The sequence below is a fragment of the Mauremys mutica genome, chromosome 3 (genome assembly GCF_020497125.1).
Source record: "Mauremys mutica isolate MM-2020 ecotype Southern chromosome 3, ASM2049712v1, whole genome shotgun sequence".
Taxonomy (NCBI): domain Eukaryota; kingdom Metazoa; phylum Chordata; order Testudines; family Geoemydidae; genus Mauremys; species Mauremys mutica.
The window spans coordinates 181,826,980-181,851,340 of record NC_059074.1 but is presented as its reverse complement, the minus strand read 5'-3'; the positions used below and the strand labels follow the sequence as shown (position 1 = coordinate 181,851,340).

At 41.9% G+C, this 24,361-nt stretch overlaps 1 protein-coding gene across 12 annotated transcripts in view; it reads right to left on the bottom strand.

Annotated features, from left to right (window-relative positions):
- The window catches only part of NRXN1 (neurexin 1), a 1,323,847-nt gene that overhangs the window by 366,819 nt on the left and 932,667 nt on the right, over nt 1–24,361 (bottom strand). For all 12 annotated transcript variants that reach the window (XM_045010133.1, XM_045010135.1, XM_045010134.1 and 9 more), the window contains one exon: nt 13,465–13,646. In XM_045010133.1, the coding sequence (XP_044866068.1) occupies nt 13,465–13,646 (182 nt within the window). The remainder of the gene's footprint in view (nt 1–13,464; nt 13,647–24,361) is intronic.

The window sequence follows — 24,361 nt, the reverse complement described above, 5'->3', positions numbered from 1 at the left end:
CTATCTATGCCAATGGGAGAGCTTCTCCCAGCAACATATGTACTCCATCTCCCTTAGAGGCGGTAGCTATGTCGACAAGAGAAGCCCTCCTGTCAACATAGTGCTGCCTACACTGGGAGTTTGGTCATATACTGGCACATTGTACTGCAGCCCACACTATGTCCTCATACTCATTTAGAACTTACACAAACTGCCTTAAGGAGCTAAAAATGTAGCCAAGGACATGTAGAGGATGGTGGCACAGTTGGCAGCTTACATTACGTTGTTAGGAGAACTCATGATCAGTCAATATTGTCTAAAAACTGCAAAATGGCTTCCACCCTGTTGCATATATATAAAGATAGATATAGATAATATATGTAAGCATTTCACTTGTTTTAGAGCCTCAGGACAATCTAAATGGCAGATGACTGACATTACTGTAGCAGTATTCCTGTAAATTGGACTGCAACAGGACACGTGGGTAGTGCCAAGTTCAAAGGTATATTATCAGCAATGACCTCCTTAAATGACAATTTTATATAAACAGGGAAGGATGATTGATCAGTTAGGTGAGTGGAGATCAGTACCATCTGCCCGGCTCATCCAGAACTTGCCTTCAACCACAGAGAGCTTTTTATTCTATAAAGAATCCTATGAATATACGGGCAAATAATTTCCAGTGATTCTCTGTTTCCTCCTTCAGGTGACATCTTACCATATTATTTTGCTCTTACAACTAAGTGATAGTCTTTAAGTCTTGGTAGCATGGTAAAATGGTCACTAGTGGTTGCATTAATAGTTTTTGTATGTGGTAAAATTCTGTAGGAAGTTACTGTCGACAAATTAACTTGATGAGACAAGGTAAGAAAGGTAGTATATTTTATTGGACCAACTTCTGTGAGTGGGAGAGACAAGCTTTCTAGCTAAATGGAGCTCTTCCTCAGGATGAAAGCTTGTCTCTCTCACTAACAGAAGTTGATCCAACAAAAGATATTACCTCACCAACCTTGTCTCTCTAATATCCTGGGACTGAAATGGCTACAAAAACACTGCATACATAAATTAATTTGGTGTCTTATATTTTGGTATCTTTTGTATTTTGAAGTGCCATGGTAGCCAGCACAGGGAATTATGGGATACAAAAAAGAAAACCGATATATGGTTGAAGCTGGAAAGAGTAAAGTCTGTTTGGGGCCAAACCCTAAGGGGTGCTGACCATGTTGTAAAATTTGACCCTTTGAGAAGGAAGTGAGATAGGGAAGGCACAGAACAGAAGCCAGAAAAATAGAGCAAGGATTGGCAGAGCTACTAACATGGGCAGAAGCTGAGGAAAGGAGGCTGAGTGGGAGAAGGGTTATTTATTTATGCATTAAGAGCAAGCTCCTGCATCCCTCTTTCTGAAGCCAGAATTTTGGTAAATATTCCACACATGTTCATGCATTTTCACATACAAACAACCCAGTCAAGGAACACCTTCAGGATAAGTCTCTTAGTAGTAACCACCTGCTAGTTTAGTTCTTTAAAATGAAACTGATCTAATCAATAGTCCTGCAGGGGAAGGGGCTTCCATGTCGGTACACCACACAGTGAATATATTTATACTGAATTCTTCATTCCTCCAGCTATGCAATATTATACAACAGGGCTCATTCTGAGGGGAAGAATCAGTATGTTGTAACTGACAGGCCCCTGGAGGCTGCCACCTGCTTTCTTTAGGATGTACTGAAGGATGTACTCTAAAACAAGTTCTTAGCATACATCAAAGAGAATACTTAAAATGACAGTGAATTTGTGTTTGTGCATTCAATTAAAAAAATCCTGAGATGAAGAAAGAGAGAAAGAGAGAGAAAGAAAGAATCTATCATTTAAGGCACTGGATACAGACTTTGACTCCCTTAGGGAACTGATGGGCAGGATCCCCTGGGAAGCTAATATAAGGGCGCCAGGAGTCCAGAAGATCTGGCTGTATTTTAAAGGAGCCTTATTGATGGCGCAAGAACAAACCATCCTAAAGTGCAGATAGAATAGCAAATATGGCAGGCGACCAACTTGGCTTAACAGTGAAATCTTCGGTGAATTTAAACTGAAAAAGGAAGCTTACAAGAAGTGGAAATTTAGACAGATGACTAAAGAGGAGTATAAAAATATTGCTAGAGCATGCAGAGGTGTAATCAGGAAGGCCAAGGCACAACTGGAGTTGCAGCTAGCAAGGGATGTGAAAGGTAACAAGAAGGGTTTCTACAGGTATGTTAGCAACAAGAAGAAGGGCAGGGAAAGTGTGGGACCCTTACTGAATGAGGGAGGCAACATAGCGACACATGATGTGGAAAAAGCTGAAGTACTCAATGCTTTTTTTGCCTCGGTCTTCACAAACAAGATAACTCCCAGACTGCTGCACTGGGCAACACAGTATGGGGAGAAGATGAGCAGCCATCAGTAGTGAAATAACTGGTTAAGGACTATTTAGAAAAGCTGGATGTGTACAAGTCCATGGGTCCAGATCTAATGCATCCAAGGGTGCTGAGGGAGTTGGCTGATGTGATTGCAGAGCCATTGGCCATTATTTTTTAAAATTCGTGGCGATCGGGGGAGGTCCCAGACGATTGGAAAAAGGCAAATATAGTGCCCATATTTTAAAAAAAGGAAAAAAGAGAACCCGGGGAACTACAGACCGGTCAGCCTCACTTCAGTCCCCAGCAAAATCATGAAGCAGGTCCTCAAGGAATCCATTGTGAAGCACTTGGAGGAGAGGAAGGTGGGTTGTATAAGTAGGGGCATTTCCAGCAGATCGAGGGATGTGATCATTCCCCTCTACTCAGCACTGGTGAGGCCTCATTTGGAGTACTGTGTCCAGTTTTGGGCCCCACACTACAAGAAGGATGTGGACAAATTGGAGAGAGTCCAGCGGAGAGCAACAAAAATGATTAGGGGGCTGGAGCACATGACTTATGAGGAGAGGCTGAGGGAACTGGGATTGTTTAGTCTGCAGAAGAGAAGAATGAGGGGGGATTTGATAGCTGCTTTCAACTACCTGAAAGGGGGTTCCAAAGAGGATGGATCTAGACTGTTCTCAGTGGTAGAAGATGACAGAACAAGGAGTAATGGTCTCAAGTTGCAGAAAGGGAGGTTTAGGTTGGACATTAGGAAAAACTTTTTCACTAGTAGGTGGTGAAGAACTGGAATGGGTTACCTAGGGAGGTGGTGGAATCTCCTTCCTTAGAGGTTTTTAAGGTCAGGCTTGACAAAGCCCTGGCTGGGATGATTTAGTTGGGTTTGGTCCTGCTTTGAGCAGGGGGTTGGACTAGATGACCTCCTGAGGTCCCTTCCAACCCTGAGATTCTATGATTCTATGATTCTATGATTGATCAGGAACAGTCAGCATGGATTCACCAAAGGCAAGTCATTCCTGACCAATCTGATTGCCTTCTATGACAAGATAACTGGCTCTGTGGATATGGGGAAAGTGGTGGATGTGATATATCCTGACTTTAGCAAAGCTTTTGATATGGTCTCACATAGTATTCTTGCCAGCAAGTTAAAAAAGTATGGATTGGATTAATGGACTATAAGGTGAATAGAAAGCTGGCTAGATTGTCGGGGTCAACAGGTAGTGATCAACAGCTCAGTGTCAAGTTGGCAGCCAGTCTGAAGTGGAGTGCCCCAGGGGTCGGACCTGGGGCCCGTTTTGTTCAACATCTTTACTAATGATCTGAATGATGGAATAAATTGCACCCTCAGAAAGTTCGCACATGACACTAAACTGGAGGGAGAGGTAGATAAGCTGGAGGGTACGGATAGGGTCCAGAGTGACCTAGACAAACTGGAGGATTGGGCCAAAAGAAATCTGATGAGGTTCAACAAGTACAAATGAGGAGTCCTTCACTTAGGAGGAAAGAATCCCAAGCACTGCTACAGGCTGGGAACTGACTGGCTAAGCAGCAGTTCTGCAGAAAAGGACCTGGGGATTACAGTGGACGAGAAGCTGGATATGAGTCAACAATGTGCCCTCGTTGCCAACAAGGCCAATGGCATATTGGGTGGTATTAGTAGGAGCATTGCCAGCAGATCGAGGGAAGTGATTATTCCCCTCTATTCGACACTGGTCCAGTTTTGGTCCCTCCACTACAGAAGGGATGTGGACACATTGGAGAGAGTCCGGCAGAGGGCAATGAAAATGATTAGGGGGCTGGGGCACATGATTTATGAGGAGAGGCTGAGGGAACTGGGGTTATTTAGTCTGAAAAAGAGAAGAGTGAGGGGGGATTTGATAGCAGCCTTCAACTACCTGAAGGGGGGTTCCAAAGAGGATGGAGCTAGACTGTTCTCAGTGGTGGCAGATGACAGAACAAGAAGCAATGGTCTCAAGTTGCAGTTGGGGAGGTCTAGGTTGGATATTAGGAAACATTATTTCAGTAGGAGGGTGGTGAAGAACTGGAATGGGTTACCTAGGGAGGTGCTGGAATCTCCATTCTTAGAGATTTTTAAGGCCTGGCTTGACAAAGCCTTGGATGGGATGATTTAGTTGGTGTTGGTCCTGCTGTGAGCAGGGGATTGGACTAGATGACCTCCTGAGGTCTCGTCCAACCCTAATATTCTATGATTCTATATAAATCCATATAATAAATCAGAATTTTAAAGTGACAATGTTAAGATTAAGAGACACTTTAGGAAGATGCCATCAGGCTTAAAGAGAAACCCTGTCTATATTTAAATGCGGATTCCTACTCTTCCACCTGCCACCCCACTGTTGTCCCCTGCTGCTATAGAAACAAATCAAGGTTCTGTTTTCTCAAATTTATGGTATATTCTGTATTTCTTCTGCCTTCCCCAGTAACTTATTACATTTTTATTATTATTTATATGAAATGGTTTGACCTGACTCCCTTCTCTACTCCTAAACTTCTTAACTTACATTTAGGGCCTCAAGTTTCTGAATCGCTTACCAGTGTTAACAGTTTGGAAAGAAGAAGTTCCATTCTTTCTGTGGTGGGTTCCCCCCAGGGTGCCACCTGGAACTGGGGTACCACTGAGCCACTCCTGACCCACTAGCCTCAGCTCTCTCTTACACTGTACTGCTGTGACAAGCTGACAAGCACTCCAGGCTTCAGCCTGCACTTTCATCAGCATACATACAGGTAGGGACATATCCCGATGCAGTTACTTGCAGGCAGGCTCTTTGACCAGCCCTTGCATGGGAAGGCATCAGCTAGGGCACCTCCCAGCTCCTCAGGCACACACACCCTCTGGAGTATAAACCCAGAATTATACCGTCTTCCACTGCAGAGGGAACTGTACAGAGATAAGCTCAAAAAAATTGCTCCTCCCTCAATATGGAGAGGAATATGCAACAGCTTTCTTCCCCTGAGTTATGATTTCCACGCACTGGTTTAGATAAAGCAAATATATATATTAACTACAATATATAGATTTTAAGTGACTATAAGGGATAGCAAATAAAAAAAATGCAAACTGAGCTTATTACACTAAATAGATTGGATATGAATAGAAGATTCTCACCCTAAGTGATGATACAAACAGGCTGCAGATTCTTTAGGGACAAGCTGTACTTGCTTACAGCTTGGAATCCCCAGGTGTTCCATTCACAGGCTAAAAATCCCTTTAGCCTGGGTCCAGCACTTTCTCCAGTTCAGTCTTTGTTCCTCAGCTGTTTCCAGGAATCTTCTTGGGTGGGGAGTCAGTAAGGAACCTAGATGATGTCACTCCCCTGCCTTACATAGATTTTGCATATGGCGGGAACCCTGTTTCAAAGCTTGGTTCCCACGCCAGTCCATGGAAAAATACTGGCATCCCAAGATGGAGCCCAGCACCAGGTGACCTGGTCACTTGTCTCTGTAGAGTCACAGCAGCCATCCCCCACGGGCTGTTTGGAGTGTTTACAGGAAGGCTCACCAGGTGGGAGCTAAGCTTATCCTAAGGCCTATTTTTTCTTCCCAATTGCTCATTAATCTGAATGGGCCCTTCCCAGCCAGCCATCTAGATTGAGAGCATTTTGCTTAGTGGGCATTACCCAGGACTAGCTATATTTGAAACAGATACATAGTCAATATTCATAACTTCGGATACAAAAATGATACATGCATACACATAGGATAATCATATTCAGCAAATCATAACCTTTCCAATGATCCCTCACATGCCTTATCTTACATAAAATACATCATAATTATATCATTAATATCACTATGAAGAATGTGGGGTGCAGTGTCACACTTACAGCTCTCACTTCTGCTGGAGCAGAAGCCCCCAACATGTGGACTTTGCACCACTGAAGTCAATGGAAGCTTTGCCATCATATTCAAAGGGAAAGGATCAGGCCCTTAGCACTGCAGCTGATGGAAGGGGTGGCCCACAGCATCTACAGTCTCTCTGCTACACTGGGGCCAGGATGTTGTGATGCTGAGGCATGAGGTGCACTGGCTATTTATTCAGTTCATGCTTTGGGTACAGTCTTTTTCTTTCATCACAAGGCAGTGGGTGGGATTCTCCTAAAAAAATACACATTTTATTTTCTCCTCAACTCCATAGCAAGAGACTGAAGGGAAAGTGAGATCTTCCCTCCAAGACAGGAAAGAGAAGTAGGAAGATGAGGGGAGTTACTTCCTCCTACACATTCCCCTGGCTGGAGAAAAAAGTAGGGGAAGGAATGGCCATGCAGAGTGAAGTGGGGAATCACATCGCGGAGAGTACAGGTGCAGTATTATAATAACAGGGATTCATGGTAGCACCAGGGAGTGCTCTTTGAACTGCTCCATGATTAGAATCACAGCAAACTATTTATCTTTATCAGCTTCCTTAACCCTATCCATAATGTTGACTGGTCACTTACATGTCTACTCTGTTCCACTGAGAATAAGCCTATCTCCATGAACCTCTCTCAGCAATTTGGGCTGATATGTCTAGCACTAACTTTGTTGCTCAAGGCTGTTCAAGGAAATATAACCCTTCTTTGAACAAGATCTTCTGGGGAATGGACTGCACATGGGACTCAAGATGAGGGACTCACAATGATCTTATATAGGATCTTTTTTTTTTTAAAAATCTCTACTAATACAAACTAGTGCATTATCTAAATATTTTAAAGCATAACTGTTTCAGTGATTTTTCTACAATGCCAGAGTTTTACCCTGATCAGTGATTGTTCCATTTAGCACATATTCCCTAGATTAATTCATTGCTCCCATACTAATTAACTTACATTTGTGTACAGTGAATCACATTTCTTACCTGCTGGTCCAATCATATAAATAATCCTTTGTGATTGCATTGCTTGTCATTGTTTACTCTCCCTTGAGTTGTAGAACCATATGCAAATCTGGAAATCTCTCTTTCACAATATTCTTGTCCAACTCATTTCTATACTAACGTACAGACTGGATGTTAAAAAATTGGGCATTCACTGCCCACAATCATTAAACGTCCTGTGGTGTTTCCCATATAGTGAAACCCACTCATAAAGTGAGTATAGTGAAAACCACAAATAGCACAAACAGTAAATACTGAGCTGAGACAATATGCATTTTTTCAAGACAATGCAGCAATATGTGCCTGTGCACATACATTCCCATGCTTCCATATTGCATGTACACAATATGTATATACACTATGTATTAGCACAGCCTTGCAAGGGACCTCTCACAATGTCCTAAAACAGTTTTCTTGTGCATAAGGATGGCAAGTTTTGAAAAGTTATCTGGCTTTCCAGAGGCTATGAGTGAGTGCTGGGCCCATTAGGAACTTGGGAATCTGTCCTTTCCAATGGTTTAGGGCCTGTTTTCTGAGTGCTCAGCAATGCTAAAATATCAGGCCTGTAAAATATCAGGCTCCCTTTTCCCATTTTTGGCCCTGTAGGACTGTAAGTTTTTGGACTTTTAAGTCATGACATTTTTATGCATACACCAGCTATTGCTAACCCAAAACTGAACCCTAGCCGTTCTGGACATTGAGCAGGAGTAATTTTGGGAAGGGGAATTCCATATTTGGAAGGAGATGGAGGAAACACTTCTGTAGCAGTTTCTTCATCTGCCCCACCCCCCAAAAAAGATGGGCATTTGAAGCTGCTCTGAGTTTTGGGGTGTTAACGATTGATGAAGAGATGAGTTAGACCCTGATTCTGTCCCTTTAAATCCAGGGGGAGTTTTGTCACTGACTTCAGTGAGTGTAGGATCAAGCCCTTAGAACCTAATCCAAACATACGTTAGTCAATGGGAATCTTTCCACTAATGTCAATGGACATTGAATCAGGCCCTTCATGAGTAGTGAACCAGTAAGGTGGTCAAATGAGCATAATAAATTCATTTATCATTGGACCCTGAAATATGTCATGGATATCTTCTTCGTGTGTGTGTGTGGGGGGGAGGGGTTGTAACATACACAGACACATATAGGCCTGAGTCACATCTCACCCCAGTTTTACTTTGGTATATCTCCATTCACCTGAATGGAGTTTATCTTACTTTACACCAGTGTAACTTAGAACAGAATCAAGTGCATCTATATTTTATATACACAAACTCTTACGCACATTAAATTATCTATAGAAAAGCTGTTTGGATCAGAGTGTGCACATACATTAGAGAGAAAAACCTACCATTTTATTCATGCTAAAAAAACTGATTTCTAGCAGGCATACTATTTTTCCTCTTATTTGATTGTTTACCTCAGTCATTAGTCTCTGATGTGAATCTTGTCAAAAATCTAAATATTATATTGAGTTCCCCTTATCTATCATGATAGCAATGTTGCATCTTTAGAGGCTTTCAGGTTAATTAAAGATGACCTCCCTCGTTTAAATCCATACTGGCTGTCTTTAATCAAACCATAATTTCCTGGATGATATGCCACCACATCCTTTAAAATATACAACTTAACAGCCTTTACCTCCTTGAGAAAAAAGGTCAAAAGGTCACATAAGTTATATTTGGATTAATTTAAAAAGGAAACCAAAGTCTGTTATTGGAAATCTAAGCCCTTTTTCTTCACTGCTCCAGACAATAAAAGTCTCTTTGAAGAATGGCATATTTCTATGTCACCATCATAGTCATAAAGACCCTTATTTCAGGATTTACTGGCCCTTTAAGGCAACCTTGGGGTTTAGCTCCTGATTTCAGCCTGCTCAGAATTGTAGTCAAGGGGACAATTGAAGGCTGCAATGCCAAGAGATGCTGGTAAAAGGGGGGTATATAAACAGCTCCCTTCCCTCTTAACAAAGTGTGTGAGAGAGAGAGAGAGAGAGAGAGAGAGAGAGAGTGTGTGTGTGTTTGTTTGTGAGAGAGAGAGAGAGACAGAGACCAAGGACTTCTCTACATTTTGGGTGCTACAGTTGCACAGCTATGGGGCTCTGTAACAATGCTGAGGTACAGTGATAGAAGGGATTTTTCCATCACTGTAAATAATCCAACTCCCTCAATGGCAGGCAGTAGCTGGAAGATCAATGGAAACATTCTTCCATTGATCAAGCCACATCTACATGAGGGTTAGGTCAAGAGAGCTAGTGCGCTCTGGCAAGTGAATTTTTTAAGTGTAGACTAGCCTCTACCTGGGAAAGAGCAGGAAGTGTTGGTCTCTCCAGGAAGAACCTCTGGGGAGAAGCAGGAGCTGTTGGTAGTGTCCTCATCAAAGGCCTCGGAATGGAGCTGGATGACTATGTAGAAGCCAGCCCGGGGAGGTTGGGGGGATATTTGATTATTTGAACACCTATGTTTATTTGGATGGAGAGTCAGACATGGATAATCCCAAGAGGGAAGAAATCAATGAACTGTACTAGAACTATCTGCTCTTTATCCTGGGAACAGGTGGAAGAAGTGGAATTGGTGAAATGAATGTAGACTGAGGCTTGGATGTGACATATGCTTCCTTTTCTAGGGCCCAAAACCAGAGCTATAGGGCAGGAACTCCTCTTCACCTTCACAGTACCAGTCAAATGAGAAGCTGTCAGAACCATAAAAAGCAATTGCTTTATTTTTAGGATATTTACGTCATGCTAATATACCTTTATTTAAAACATAAGGTGCAAAAATTCCCACCTCTGTATAAAGCTCGTGCTGCAGTGGGGGTGGAATTTTATTATAATTCATCTTGGAATTTAAAATACTGGCATTGGGACTGCTAAACATCTGGTGGAGATAGAGATTACATAGTATTTGAAATGTCTCCTGTATTAACAATGGTTATTTGGGAGATACAACGATTACTTGAAATAAATTGTTTCTAGTCTAATGCCAAGGCTGTGATTCAGATGATCAAGTAGCAATTTTCTAAATCAGAATTGGTTATGAGCTTGGTTTCATTATTAGGTTTATTTCTTCCTAAGGTAAACAGAATAATATGTAGGGAAAACACATACTAAGTTTCCCTAATCAGACTTGTGGTGTTTTCTCCTGCTTCCAGAATGAAAGACTTTAAAAGAAAGCTGCACTTATATTCCTATTCTGAAATGTCATATGTCAAGTACCATTCCCCAGCATGCTTGTATAACCTATTTCACATATTTGATATTAAGGTTTTTGACTAAAAGCAGCAGTTCTTAATTTCCTTGCTCACCATCATTATGAAAATTGCCCTCCTAACCCATCCTACAAATGTGTGTAATGCTTAGCCATTCAAGAGGGTTCAGGTATGCTTTGTAATTCTGGAGCTCAATATCAGACACAAGAACCAGTTTCCACTGCATTTTAATACTGAGGCATAAATGATAAGAAGAGGACTTTTGTTAAAAAATATGCCTGATTTAAAAAAGGAGGCTATGCATACATGTGCATTTATTTTTGCACAGGCATTTATTGCAAATGCCAATGTAAATCCATTACGCATATGTTCAATAGATTTTAGATTCACTTCTGAACATACTTGCAATTAAAGTGTATGCAAAAATGTATCAGATGGTGAATGACCAAGATCATGTGGAGTACTGGACTCTTTCCTTCCCCACCACTCAATCATGCCCAATATATTTTATTTTAATAGTAAAACAGTAAAATTATTCTTGTTCATACAACATCAGTGACAGATGGAATTTTTGGATGACATAAAGCCCTAATGCTACCATTGTTACAAGTGGTTTAATCTTTCAGAAAGATTGCAGCTGCCAGCAGGCTGAAAAAAAGAAAATTTAGTCCAAAATATTATTTTACAAATGCAGTTTATATGCAGAACTCAGAGTTTATACACACCACTCCTAATACCTTACTGAGCAAAAACAAAATTTAGCTACGATTTTCAAAACTGCTTAAGTGACATAGGCACCTAAGTCTTGTTGACTTTCAATTTTACTTAGGCATCTAAGTTTCTTAGGTGCTTTTGAAAATGTTACTCTCCAACTTTCTTTTAAATACTATTCTGATTCCTAATGGGTACTGGGAAAATACATTCTAGTAGCAGTCTAAGATTCCTCTAGTACAATTAAATTACAGTGATGGCCCTTAAAAAATGCTGATTGTCTTAGGTAATTTCCATGAGCATGTATGTCCCTGCTAGAGAATAAATTCTCAGCAAGGGTTTTCCCCCCATAGAAAACTCTCCTCATTTGTTGCAAGTTTTGCTCTATTGCTATTAGGGACTATGGACCTTGAACACAGGCCCCCAGGGTACCCAAGCACTAGCAAGTGCTAATCTGCTACCCAATGCTTTGCTAAAAGCTCCTAGAATAGAAATAGAATCCTGACAGAGGATTCCAGTCCTAGACTCTGATTGGCAAAATGCTGGGGGTCCTGCTTGGTTCACAACTTCTATATAAACCTAACACAAGAACCAGAAGTTGTTCATGCAACTGGGTTCTCCCTGTTAGGGCTGCTTCCCCTATAATACCTGCTCCTACAGATTTCCTGGTAACCTGACCCTGTCTGCCTCGAGACATCTGACTCCTGGTTTGCCCTCTGGCTTGTCTTGGACTCTGACCTTCTGGTATCTAACCTAGACTGACTGCCGATTCCTGCTCCAACCACTAGGTAAGACCATCCATATCCCAGTCATGATACCTGCAAAAGAGACTGTGTTGAGACTTCCAAACATCACTGATGCCACGAGATCAGCAGGAGGCCCATGCCATTTAATGGAGCTGTATTGGCTAGAACTTCTAAAGTTGGTAGCATCTCCCAAGAGACTCTTTGAAAAAAGACTCTTCAACATGGAGGAGAGGATGCTGGCTGTATTATATTTCTGCCGTACATTTGACCAGGCCAATAAGGGACAATTTATTTTTCCCATCCCAAACCCATCCTAGCCTGTCTATTCTTCCAACTCAGATCTCCACATCTTAGGCACGCTTTTAGTTACATCTACACTACAAGCTAGGAGTACAAGCTACTTGCATACAAATGTTAGTCCTGGGATTGGAAGACATACTTTTCATCAAGAAAGACTTGATCTCTGCAGCCTGGGAGATACTTGCCTTGAAAAAATTGAAGTCTTGGATCTTTTGGCATCAGAGAGAAGCTTCCTTTTGAAACTAAGATTGCACTATACAGTCAAATTGGATAAAATGGCTGGCCATTAAGGAAAGGCATGGAAAAGCTTTACATTCATTTAAGGGTTTCATTCTTTGTTTATTTGATCAAAGCAGTAAGTGAAGGAAAACTCACTCTAGAATGCAAAAGCACCTTTACCGAAACAAGAGGGCAAGGTGTGTATGTAGCAGGTAATTGAACACTGTAGTCCTTGTAATTCAGCAGTATACTCCTGTATGATTTGGGAAGGATCATTGCAGAAAGTTTTCTGAGGGTAAAAGTGTAATTGGTTATAGATCAATAAGTAATTTCTTTCAAGAAAAAACTACTCTTGTTCCTGGAAGTATCAAGGTTCTTAAATAAAAATCAAGCTAATATATTAACAAAGTTGAGATTAATCTGAGCAACAAGATTTTATATTGCCCTAGTTAAGTTTATTTCAGCTGATCATTTATTTATGTTGCCATAAAAATCCAGATGCTTTCAATTTTGATTGCTAGCTATTTCCTTTAAGGCAACTGAAATTACTTTTCTAGACTTCCCAGTGTGACAACTGTGTTTTCTACTGAAAATTTATCTCTGCACAGTAATGGTAGAATCAGTGGACTCCTTTTAGTATTAACAACGAGTGCCGGTATGCTCAGTCGTGATCTTTGTAATTCCCCCAACAGATTTCACTTGAAATCCTCCTAGACTAATGCACCTTCCTTTGACATTGCTAAGTCCTGTTTCATGTAATTAGACTGGAGCAAATAGCTATATTTGTTTGGGTACCACAGTGCAATTTTTAATTGAAAAAGCCATATAAAGGAGAGCTATATAAAGGCATTTTGAGTATGTCTGAAGTCCTGTACAGAACTGTATATCATAAGCCATAATCATTTAATTCATTATTGATCTTATAATTATACAACAATTTTAGATAAAGAATAGTTAATAAACTGCAATACTTAGACTATAAAAAGGTATGATCATTCAAGACATATATAGAAATAACTTTCAATTTGTTGATAATACTTACAATATGCAGCTCTAAATAGTCTCCAAGCCCAGTAGAACTGTCTACTCGTACCAAAACTGCTTCTTTTTGAACAGTGCTAAACCCTATTGCCAGTCTGTCAGCACGAGTGCTTGGCCGATCATTAGGAGGCCACGTGTATGTGATTTGTCCACCACCTTTGCTAAAGATATATGTTGTTCCCGCTGTAAAACAGAAATAAAACAATTTAGTTCATTTGCACCAGTGTCAAACTACATGGCAAAAAATATGGTCTACAACAATTAAAATGCTCTCTATAGACAACTGAACTGCATAAATGAAACACAGCTATATCACAGTTTGGAGGAATCTTAAAATCTGCCAGCAACATTTTTTACAGCAAACTAAATATTATTGCTTTTTTATAAAATACAGTCCATGCAGAATACAGTATAATTGCATAGTATAATTCTAAGGACCCTGGACCTGATTCAGGAAGGTATCCCTATTCAAGAAAGCATTTAAGCAGGTGCTTGAAGTTAAGCTCATGCTTACCTGATTTCCTGATTCTTCCTAAATCAGGACCCAGGTGGAGAAGAAATCATGTACACCAGTTATTTTGTGATTGACTAAAGATGCAACACCATATATCCATCTATGCAATGAAAATGACATGCAAGATATGATGTGTCATCCTGCACAGTGAAGCAAAATGTAACAAATATATTCAGATACAACTTTTATGAAAATACGTTTTATCGGCTTGTGACAGATGAGATAACTAATGGAAGGGCAACAACATGCCTCTAATGGATACACAATCTATTCAGCAGTGTCAATCATTATGTGCAGTAATCAGCAATATATAAAGTTCTAGTAGAGAGCTTCCAATGGCAGAAAGATTTCTATGTTGTTCACAATACCAAATATGCACTTATAAAATCTAGGTTCTGTATGAAACAAATCTTAAGGTTCTATTATCAGATAATATGTTTAAAGGGCACACATTTAACTTCACCATCACTTGCACATTTTCTATGAACTAACATAGCTATTTACCCAAGAGTTTTCCATATACAAAAATGTATCCTTAAAACAGTGTCCAATGTGATAACTGTACATTTGAGCTCTGATTTACAATGTAGTCAGAAGTAGTCCTCTTTTTTTAATATGGAATGGGAACTTCATAAGTCTTATATAAACTGAACACTTTCCTATAGAGTGGTGTGACAAGACACAATTTTTCACATTTTGTTGTTCAGAATTTTATTGTAATTTTTTTTCCTTTCATATTGTACAGCTAGGCAAATACCACAGACAAAGTTCTCTGAACATTCACTGGAATTTAAATTGAGGACATAGTATGGAGATGTAAATAAGAAGTATTGTATAGCTATTCCAGCTTCAAAGAACCATGACCTCTCTATATATACAGCTTTGCCTGAAATCTCAAAGAAACTGAGTTACATTTTCCTTTTAAAGAATATTTCATGTTCACTTCTGACACAACTTTTCTGCTAGTATTACCAATCTACTAATTAGCTTTGCAATTACACCTCTATCCCGATATAACGCGACCCGATATAACACGAATTCGGCTATAACGCGGTAAAGCAGTGCTCCAGGGGGGCGGGGCTGCACACTCCGGTGAATCAAAGCAAATTCGATATAATGCGGTTTCACCTATAACGCGGTAAGATTTTTTGGCTCCTGAGGACAGCTTTATATCGGGGTAGAGATGTATGTGGTTCCTGTTATAATCCATTTTATAATATTATTTCCTGGTTTGTGTCATGGCCTTGAAAAAAAGTGTAAAATACACTTTAACTCAACAATCCTGTCTGACAGCTCTGAGAGTCAACAAATTCTCTTGGCCTCTCTCTTGATGGCAAGTTGCCAACTGGCATCTGTTGCAAGGAAACCTGTCAGCCCTCTTTAGCAGTGACAAACAGGAGTGTGTTTGAATCATAGCCCTAGCACCTAAGGTGCTGTTTAAACTTCAAGTCAAGTCAGAGTTCTGCATTATTCTTGTGCAATGTAGACAGCATACTGAAGGTTTAGGCAGTCACAAAGGTGGTTGCTGATGGCCATGGGCATAGGGTGTGTAGGAGAGAAGTCTGACAAACAGCAAGAAGTCCACTTCCATTAACTGAAGTGCTCAGTAACTGCTGTAAAGCATTTCATAATACAAGACAGGGATAGCTGCATCTCTTAAGACTGATTATATGGGTACTGCCACTTCTGGTGGTCCAAAAGCATCTCTCTATGGTACTACTGTTAACAACTTGAGCAATGTAGTGAGTGATACAGTTCAGATTGTCATATAGAATATGCCACATTAATTCCCCAAAGGATGGGATTTACCCTCAGTACTGTAGTATTGGGGGCTGGATCCAAAGCTCTTTGAAGTCAACAGGAGTCTTTCCACTGACTTCACAAGCCTTTGGATCAGGCCTTGAATGAGGCTCCTATAAAAAACAGCATCAATAAGGAATACAATTCTGCACACTTCAGTGCTATAGAGGATACTATTACAACAGTACAAAAGATATAAATGAGGGGGAGGGGATAATTTTCCTTTCCTTGGTTGTAACAGATGTGCTACTTGAAGATTTTTAAAAAATGAGGAAAAAGAAGATTCACCTGTTAAATGACAGTGGAGTCATATTTGTACATAATGCATAGAATGGCCCCTAACCAAGTCCCCAAACCTGAACATCTCCAGACACTGACATGCTTATCTAGATTGGATCTGTGTAGTACAGGCCCTCCCCTAAATACTATCCACCCAATAAACTAGTGAGCAATTCATCCCACACTACCTTTGCAATGATGTCAAGGTCAATGCTAGAAGAACTGCATAAATCAAGGTATACATTTTAAATTACTCAAAGGCTACTTTAAATTTACAAATTTGTCTTTTTGTAATTATTCATGAAATACATGATTTTCCATCAGATCCTCCCTTTTGTCTCATTGCCTGTCACTTTCATAGCCATGCATATTAACTGAACGTCTGATAACAGGCTAATTAATCCATGTTAACAAATACAGAACTGCCTTTGTATAAGCTACACAAGAAGTCATGTTCCTTGAGTTTCCTAAGTTGATTATGCAAAAATAGCCCTTGAGCTGAGAATAAGCCATTTAGTGTTTATATTTCAAGAAAGGCAAATATAATAATGTAAAATTCATTACTCAGGGATTGATCTTAGCTTATTGTCCAATCTTTGCCATAAACTATTAAAGCCCACAAAATATCTAAACAATTGTTCCAAACCAGCTTGCTTGCTATCAGATATAGGCTTGGTCTACACTACCAACTTATGTTGGTATAACTACCACATCCCTGAGCAACTTAGGGCTTGTCTACATTACCCGCAGGATCGACTGGCAGCAATTGTTCCAGCAGGGGGTCGATTTATCATGTCTAGTCTAGATGCGATAAATTGACTGCCGAGCGCTCTCTCGTTGACTCCGGTACTCCACTGGTGCGAGAGGCACAGGCGGAGTTGACAGGGGAGTATCAGCTGTTGACTCACCGCAGTGAAGACACCACAGTGAATAGATCTGAGTATGTCGACTTCAGCTACATTATTCACATAGCTGAAGTTGTGTAACTTAGATCAATCCCCCCCTTAGTGTAGATCAGAGCTTAGTTATCCAACCTAACTCCTGGCATAGACAGCACTATGCCAATTGGAGGGCTTCTCTCATCAACATAGCTACCACCTCTTGGGGAGGTGGAATATCTATGCTGACAGGAGGAGCTTTCCCATCAGCATACGTAGTGGCTTCACTAAATGCTACAGCAGCACTATAAATATAGATGTAACCTATGCCTGCTTGGTGTGGTGCACTGTCCCCTCTAGTGGCACCTAGCTCAGCCAGAAAATGATGAGTTTGCTACAGCCTTAACTAAGAACTGTGTGACTTTTTGCTTATGCAGTAGAGGCTCATGCATTTAGCTCCAGAGGTCCCAGGTTCAGTCCCACCAGCCAATAATTGGGGTCTGTTGGCATTACATAGACAAGCTCTCCAATCCATTCAAAAACAACAGAAAAAAGCTAGTTCACTTTCCCCACAAAGACTTTTATGCTGTCTGACAAACCTTACCATTTCTTTGCTATTCTTTCAACACAGTGTCACTGAAAAATAATTAAGTTCCTTGTTCTTTTTCAGTTTATGGCATTGTTTTGTTTGGGACTCATCAGCTCAACTGCACTCAAAGCAGTGGAACTAGATTGTCAAGAGCAGTGATACTCTTACCATGGTACTCAGAAGCTACATGCAAGCAGTTTGCAGCTCTTACCTGCATAATATACTATACCATTCTTTATGGTCTCGTGAATCAGGAAAGAGAGTTTAGAAAACATGTCTATAGAGCTCTTTGAGATTTTTAACCTTAAAAGTGTTGCTTCGATGGTAATAAACCACCAGTGGTCAGAAAAAGCAATGGTTTTTCATGGTTTGGGTCTCTCAAGTCCTACTTGTATGCAAAATTCATCTTTTTTGAAAACTGTATTAATTTCTGTTTAGCCTGGCAGCAACTCACGGCTATCTGCTTATCCATATAGTATTAAACAAATATATATTTTGTTTAGTATCCATTTACTGTGTCTATTACTGTATATAACTGCAGAGCTTTTCACTAGTATGACTCTAACATTGAATATGATATATTTGAATGCTTCATTCAAATCAAACATCATACCTGCATGCTTTTTACTTTCCTCATGTTCATCTCAATTTTGTGTTAAGATTTTATGTATATTATCTTTCTGTATAATACTGTTTTTCCCATGTAATGTTGGTATTTTAATGTTTACTTTCTCCACTAAAATGGCAATGTGTGGCATATTAAATTAGGCCAAGTGGTAGTTTTATTGAGCTATGGAATTCTAGTTACATTAAAGTATATCACAAAAGGTCTAAAAATTGAAACACATAAAACTCAATAAAAAACCCTGCCTTTTGTTACTTTAATAAAAAAGTAAAGTGTTTATTATAAAAAATCAGGTGTTAACAATACTGGATTCAACAGAACCAAAGGGTTACTTGTCTTATATAATAAAGCCGTTTCGTTCAGTACTACACCTTAACAGCACATTTTAATCATTGTGAACTCTTACTCCCATTGGCAAGCAGTTACTTGCATGAGTAATCCCATTGAATTCAATGTGACTATTTGGTCAAGTTATAATTAATCAATGAGAGTAAATGTTCAGTATACATGCACATATACACACCTACACAAGCATTATAGTAGGCACTAGTCATGTCAGCTATGGCAGAAGCTGCACGGGAGTCTTCATTTTAACCCTGTCTTTTCACATGCTCATAATCTTGGGGCAGACATTTTCATATTTTGGTCTCCAACCAAAGTTGAAGTTTGGGGAAAGTTTGAGCAAAATTTCCAAAATATCTTTTCCCTTTGCTTAAAAAATTATACCCACCTATTTTCTAACATAGCTATAAGCAAAGCATGATTGAAGTCAGAAACTTGAACATGGCATGATATAGTCCTCATTGACGATGAGAGCCTTTGTTTGTTTTGAGGGATTAATTTAAAAATAAACTGTTAAAAGTGATTGAAAAATCTCTTCTGAGAATGTGTAGTGGGTATCTGTGAAGACTGTAACAGAGCTAAATTATTAATCATTTATACAGGAAAGCAATTTTGCAGTGTGCTTTATAAATCCCTCCTTCTTCCTATCAATAATCCTAGTGACCATTCCCTCCCCTTCTCCTCCCCATCCTCACCACACCTCACCCCATACTTTTACCTGTCTTGTCTTGAGTTTACTTATTTTTTCTCTCTTAGGACCTAACCTGTAACTTGTGAGATGCCGAGGGCACTGACTATGTCATCCTCCCAGCCCCAATGACCTAACTATCTAAGGGCCTACAAGATGTTAAGTGCTCCAATGAAGTGCTGAGCACCCATAACTACTACTGGAATCAGTGGGCTAAATCATATGGTCCTTATTCAGGCAAAATGCCCCCCCCCACGCACACACACACACATTCCCCAAAGTCAGAGAAATCAGTGTGAATTTGCCTGAGTAAGGACTGAATCAAAATTGAATATGGACTTCAAGATTTGGCCCATGAGAGTTCAAGGCCCTTGACATATTCCAGGATACAATCAGCACTGTACAGGCTAGATCCCAATGTAGACAAGATAAGTAAACCCAAGACAAGATAGATAAAAGTGTGGGGCGCAGGCAGGGAGGGAATAGGCATTAGGGTTATTGATGAGAAGGAGGTGGGAAACACACTGTAAGAAGCATTTCAAAGTAAGAACTGGAAGGAGAAGAATCTGAATTTAATTAAACACTTCCTTTTTGAGGACATCCTGACATATTCCCTCTGCCAGGCCTGAGCAGGGGATTGACCAGGGACATGGGCTGCACTCCACAAGATGCTGGGTCAATTTGTAAGGGGGAAATTGCAATTATCTCACTGAAACAAACGCAGAGATCTCCTCCCCAGTACCACCAATGCATTATCAGAGGATGACAAAATATATGTACCTCCATGGGATTATACAGCATCCCAAAGGGAGCCATAGCCCTACACTTCCCGAGAATATCACCAAAGCAGGACTAGGGTGTGAGGGGTAGTATACTGCACTGTAATAATGGACAAGCTGCACCTGTGGACCAGAGACCTTGAAGAGAAATTCTGCCTTCCTGAGGCAGGCTTCCTTCTAGAGCTCATGTGCATGAGGATGAGCTCCACATTGCAGTTAAGAAGATTTTCTTAACAGTTATGATAAAGAGGCTTCCCTGTTAACTAAGTTTTGTTATAAAATTTTCCAGTCCAAACATGAGTGGCAGTAATAGTGGTAGTGTGACAGGGTCAGGCCAGATGGCTACAAGAGAGTGGCAAAGGTAGATACACTAGCTCCAGGTTAAGCAGGTCCCTTTTCCTTGGGTAAGATAACAGGGACTATTCCAGAACACTCAGGAACTTTCTAGAATTAATTAAGGCAGGCAGGCTAATTAGGACACCTGTAGCCAATTGGGAAGTTACTAGAATTAATTAAGGCTAATCAGGACACCTGGTATAAAAAGGCTCTCACTCCAGTTAGTGAGGTGTGCGTAAGGAGCTGGGAGTGAGAGGATGTGCTACTGGAGGACTGAGGAGTACAAGCGTTAACAGACATCAGGAGGAAGGTCCTGTGGTGAGGACAAAGAAGGTGTTGGGAGGAGGCCATGGGGAAGTAGCTCAGGGAATTGTAGCTGTCGGGTAGCTGTTCCAGAAGGCACTCTAGACAGCTGCAGTCCACAGAGCCCTGGGCTGGAACCCGGGGTAGAAGGCGGGCGCGGGTTCCCCCCAAAACCTCCCAACTCCTGATTCAACACAGGAAGATCTCTGAGGCTAGCAATATCCGTCAATAAGCGCAGGACCCACCAAAGTAGAGGAGGAACTTTATCACAACTGGTGCCAGGGTTGAGATTTGGTGTGCACAGCACAGTGGAAGGAGAGTGATTAAAAAAAAAGGCGGGGGGGGAGAGGGTTTATTTTTTTTCACCACAATGGATGACTTAGTACAGGCATTGATACAAGCTACGGCGGCCCAGCAGGAGGCTACCCGTGTCCAGGCAGCTGCCCAACAAGAGGCAGTGCGGCTGCAGCAAGATACTAATTGCCTGCTGATGGTCCAGGCTGCTCAGGGCCGTGCTATGTTGCGGGAACTGGTAAACCAGGTAAAGACTCTTACAGAGCTGAACCGCGGCCATGATGGGACGCGGCTCATACGGGCCAGCCATTGGCTGCAGAAAATGATGCACGAGGATGATGTAGAGGCATACCTTCTGGCCTTTGAGAGGACAGCCCTACAGGAGGCTTGGCCTCGAGATCAGTGGTCTGGCATCCTTGCCCCATTCCTGTGTGGGGAGGCCCAGAAGGCCTATTATGACGTGTCTGAAGAAGCTGCGGCAGACTACCCCCAGCTGAAAGCAGAGATCCTGGCCAGATCTGGGGTAACGACAGCAGTGTGGGCCCAGCGGTATCACAAGTGGAGGTACCAGGAAAACAAAACCCTGCAGTTCCAATTTTATGACCTCATCCATTTCGCATGCAACTGGTTGCAAACTGAGTCCTCGAGTCCGGAAGAGATAGTAGAAGTTCTGGTCATCAGCCAATACATGAGGGGACTACCGCCAGACCTTCGTGCCTGGATAAGCCAGAACGAACCCTCCACCTATGATGAGGTTGTCGCACTGGTAGAGAGGCGAAGGACGGCAAGGGAGCTGACCCGACCAGTTAAGGAAGAGGCACCCTGGGTTAAACTAGCAGCACCAAGCCTTAGAGATCGGGTGACTGGGCCACCAGGAGAGCCTAGGTGGAAAAAGAGAGGCCCACCAGAAGCCACAAAGAGTCGGCGCACTGAGGGAGAAGAGGATCGTGATGTTAGACTGCCCTAATCAAGAGACTGGGGAATGCCCAAGGCCCCATACAGATGTTACGCCTGCAGGGAGTGGGGAACAGTGTCTCAAAGCTGAGGAGCCTATGCAGTGTAACCTGGGGAACTGGGCAGATCCATGCTCCCTAATCTATCTTGTGGGGGTCTCACTAACTCCATATATGTACACCAGACCAGTGAAACTAAATGGGGTAGAGACCATGGCACTGGTTGATTTGGGGAGTGCTATCACGCTCATCTCAGGGAAGTTTGTGAAGTGTAGTCAGCTGCTGCAGGCTAAACGTACAGGGATAACATGCATCCATGGGACAGTTAGTTACTACCTGACCATCTCAGTAAAAATTGAAATCCAGAGGAACCTTACTGAGGTAGCAGCAGGTGTAGACCCTAAACTCCCATACCCGGTGCTCATCGGGAGGGACTTCCCAGGGTTTGGAGATTACTCCCAGTAGGAGGATTGGAGAAAAAGGGGAACCCTGAAGTTAGTGAGACATCCACAGTAAACTGTCAACCCCACGACTTCTCTGAAATATCCCCAGATATGTTTTCCATTCCCAGGTTGAGTAGAAAGACGAAAAGGTAAAGAAGAGCAGCTAAGGCCTTGGGGACTTGGATCCTGACCCAGGGACAGAGGGTCGCCCTTGTAGGCAGGCGGACCAAGGTAGCTGGAAAGGAGGCTGCCCCGGAGGAGGACACACCCAAGCCTAACCCCCACCATAATATCTCTGAACCAGGAGAGGCAACAAAGACTGGCCCCCTAGAACTTGGACAGACCAGCCTTGGGAGAGAAAATTTTGGACAGGACCAGGCTGAAGATCCAAGGTACGACAACATTAGGAAGGAGGTGACCGAAATAGGAAAAACCCAGGGACCAGGACCCTACTTCATAATGAAAAAGGATTTCTTGTACCGGGTTGCACTTGAGGGGCTCCTAGTACCTCAAAAACACCAGAACGTCATATTAAGCCTTGCCCATGGCCATCTTTTGGGGGGGGATTTAGGGGTAGAGAAGACCCTGGCACGAGTCCTACAATGGTTCTTCTGGCCCGGGGTACATGAAGAAGTGCGGAAGTATTGTGCCTCCTGCCCAGAGTGTCAGCTGCACAGTCCCCGTCCTCACTTGAGGGCACCTTTAGTACCCCTTCCCATCATAGAGGTCCCCTTTGAGCGAATAGCCATGGACCTAGTGGGACCCCTGGAGAAGACGGCTCGGGGCCATCAATATATACTTATTGTTTTGGACTATACTACTCGCTACCCAGAAGACATCCCACTGTGGAACACAGCCTCTAAAATGATAGCCAAAGAGTTGGTGGGGATCTTTGCCCAAGTGGGGCTACCGAAGGAGATATTAACAGACCAAGGAACCTCATTTATGTCGAAGCTAATGAAGGACCTCTGTACGCTGCTCCATATACATACCCTGAGAACTTCAGTCTATCATCCGCAGACTTATGGGCTGGTAGAAAGGTTTAACCAATCCCTCAAGGCTGGTAGGTAAGGAAGGTGGTAAGTCAGGACAGGAAGGATTGGGACACCCTATTACCTTACCTTATGTTCGCCATCCGGGAGGTACCTCAGGCCTCAACTGGGTTTTCACCCTTTGAATTATTATATGGGCGCCATCCCTGTGGCATATTAGATATCGCCAAAGAGATCTGGGAAGAGGAACTCTATGAGGGGAGAAGCATAATTGAACATGTATTGAAGATGCGAGACTGGATTGCCCGGGTCACCCCTATTGTACGGGAACATTTGGAAAAGGCACCGGTGGCCCAACAAACCCACTACAATCGCCAGGCAAAAGTCCAACAATTCCAACCAGGGGATCGGGTGATGATGTTGGTACCCACTGCAGAAAGCAAGCTTCTGGCCCGATTGCAGCAACCCTATGAGGTGGTTGAACCTGTGGGGGAAGTAACCTACAAGGTGCAGCAGCCAGGACGCCAGAAACAAGAACAAATTTATCACATTTACCTCCTGAAACCTTAGAACCAGCGAGAGGCATGTTGGTGGCCCAAGAGGCCTCAATCCAGGGAGATAACCTACATGAGCAGATCAGGATATCCCCATATCTGACACCGAACCAGAAGAAGGAGGTAACTGAGATGATCAACTGGTACCAGGACATATTTTCAACCAAACCAGGCCGGACCACTGAAGCATATCACCACATTATCACTGACCCTGAGGCAAAAGTAACTTTAAGGCCCTACTGGGTCCCAGCGGCAAAAAGGGAGGAGATCAAGGCAGAGATAAAAAGGATGTTGGAACTAGGAGTCATTGAAGAATCCCACAGTCAACAAAAGTTATAGCTACTTCATAAGACTTTCCAATTTAATAGTTATATTCAGATACACATTCTCAAGTTGAGTAGAATCTTACTCCATTAATGCTCCTAATGCTCAGTAGGACTACTGGTAGAATAAAATACTATTCAGAGTAAGCATATCAGACTATAGCCTTTAAAATAATGTGTCTCACACTACATCGGACTCATTAAGA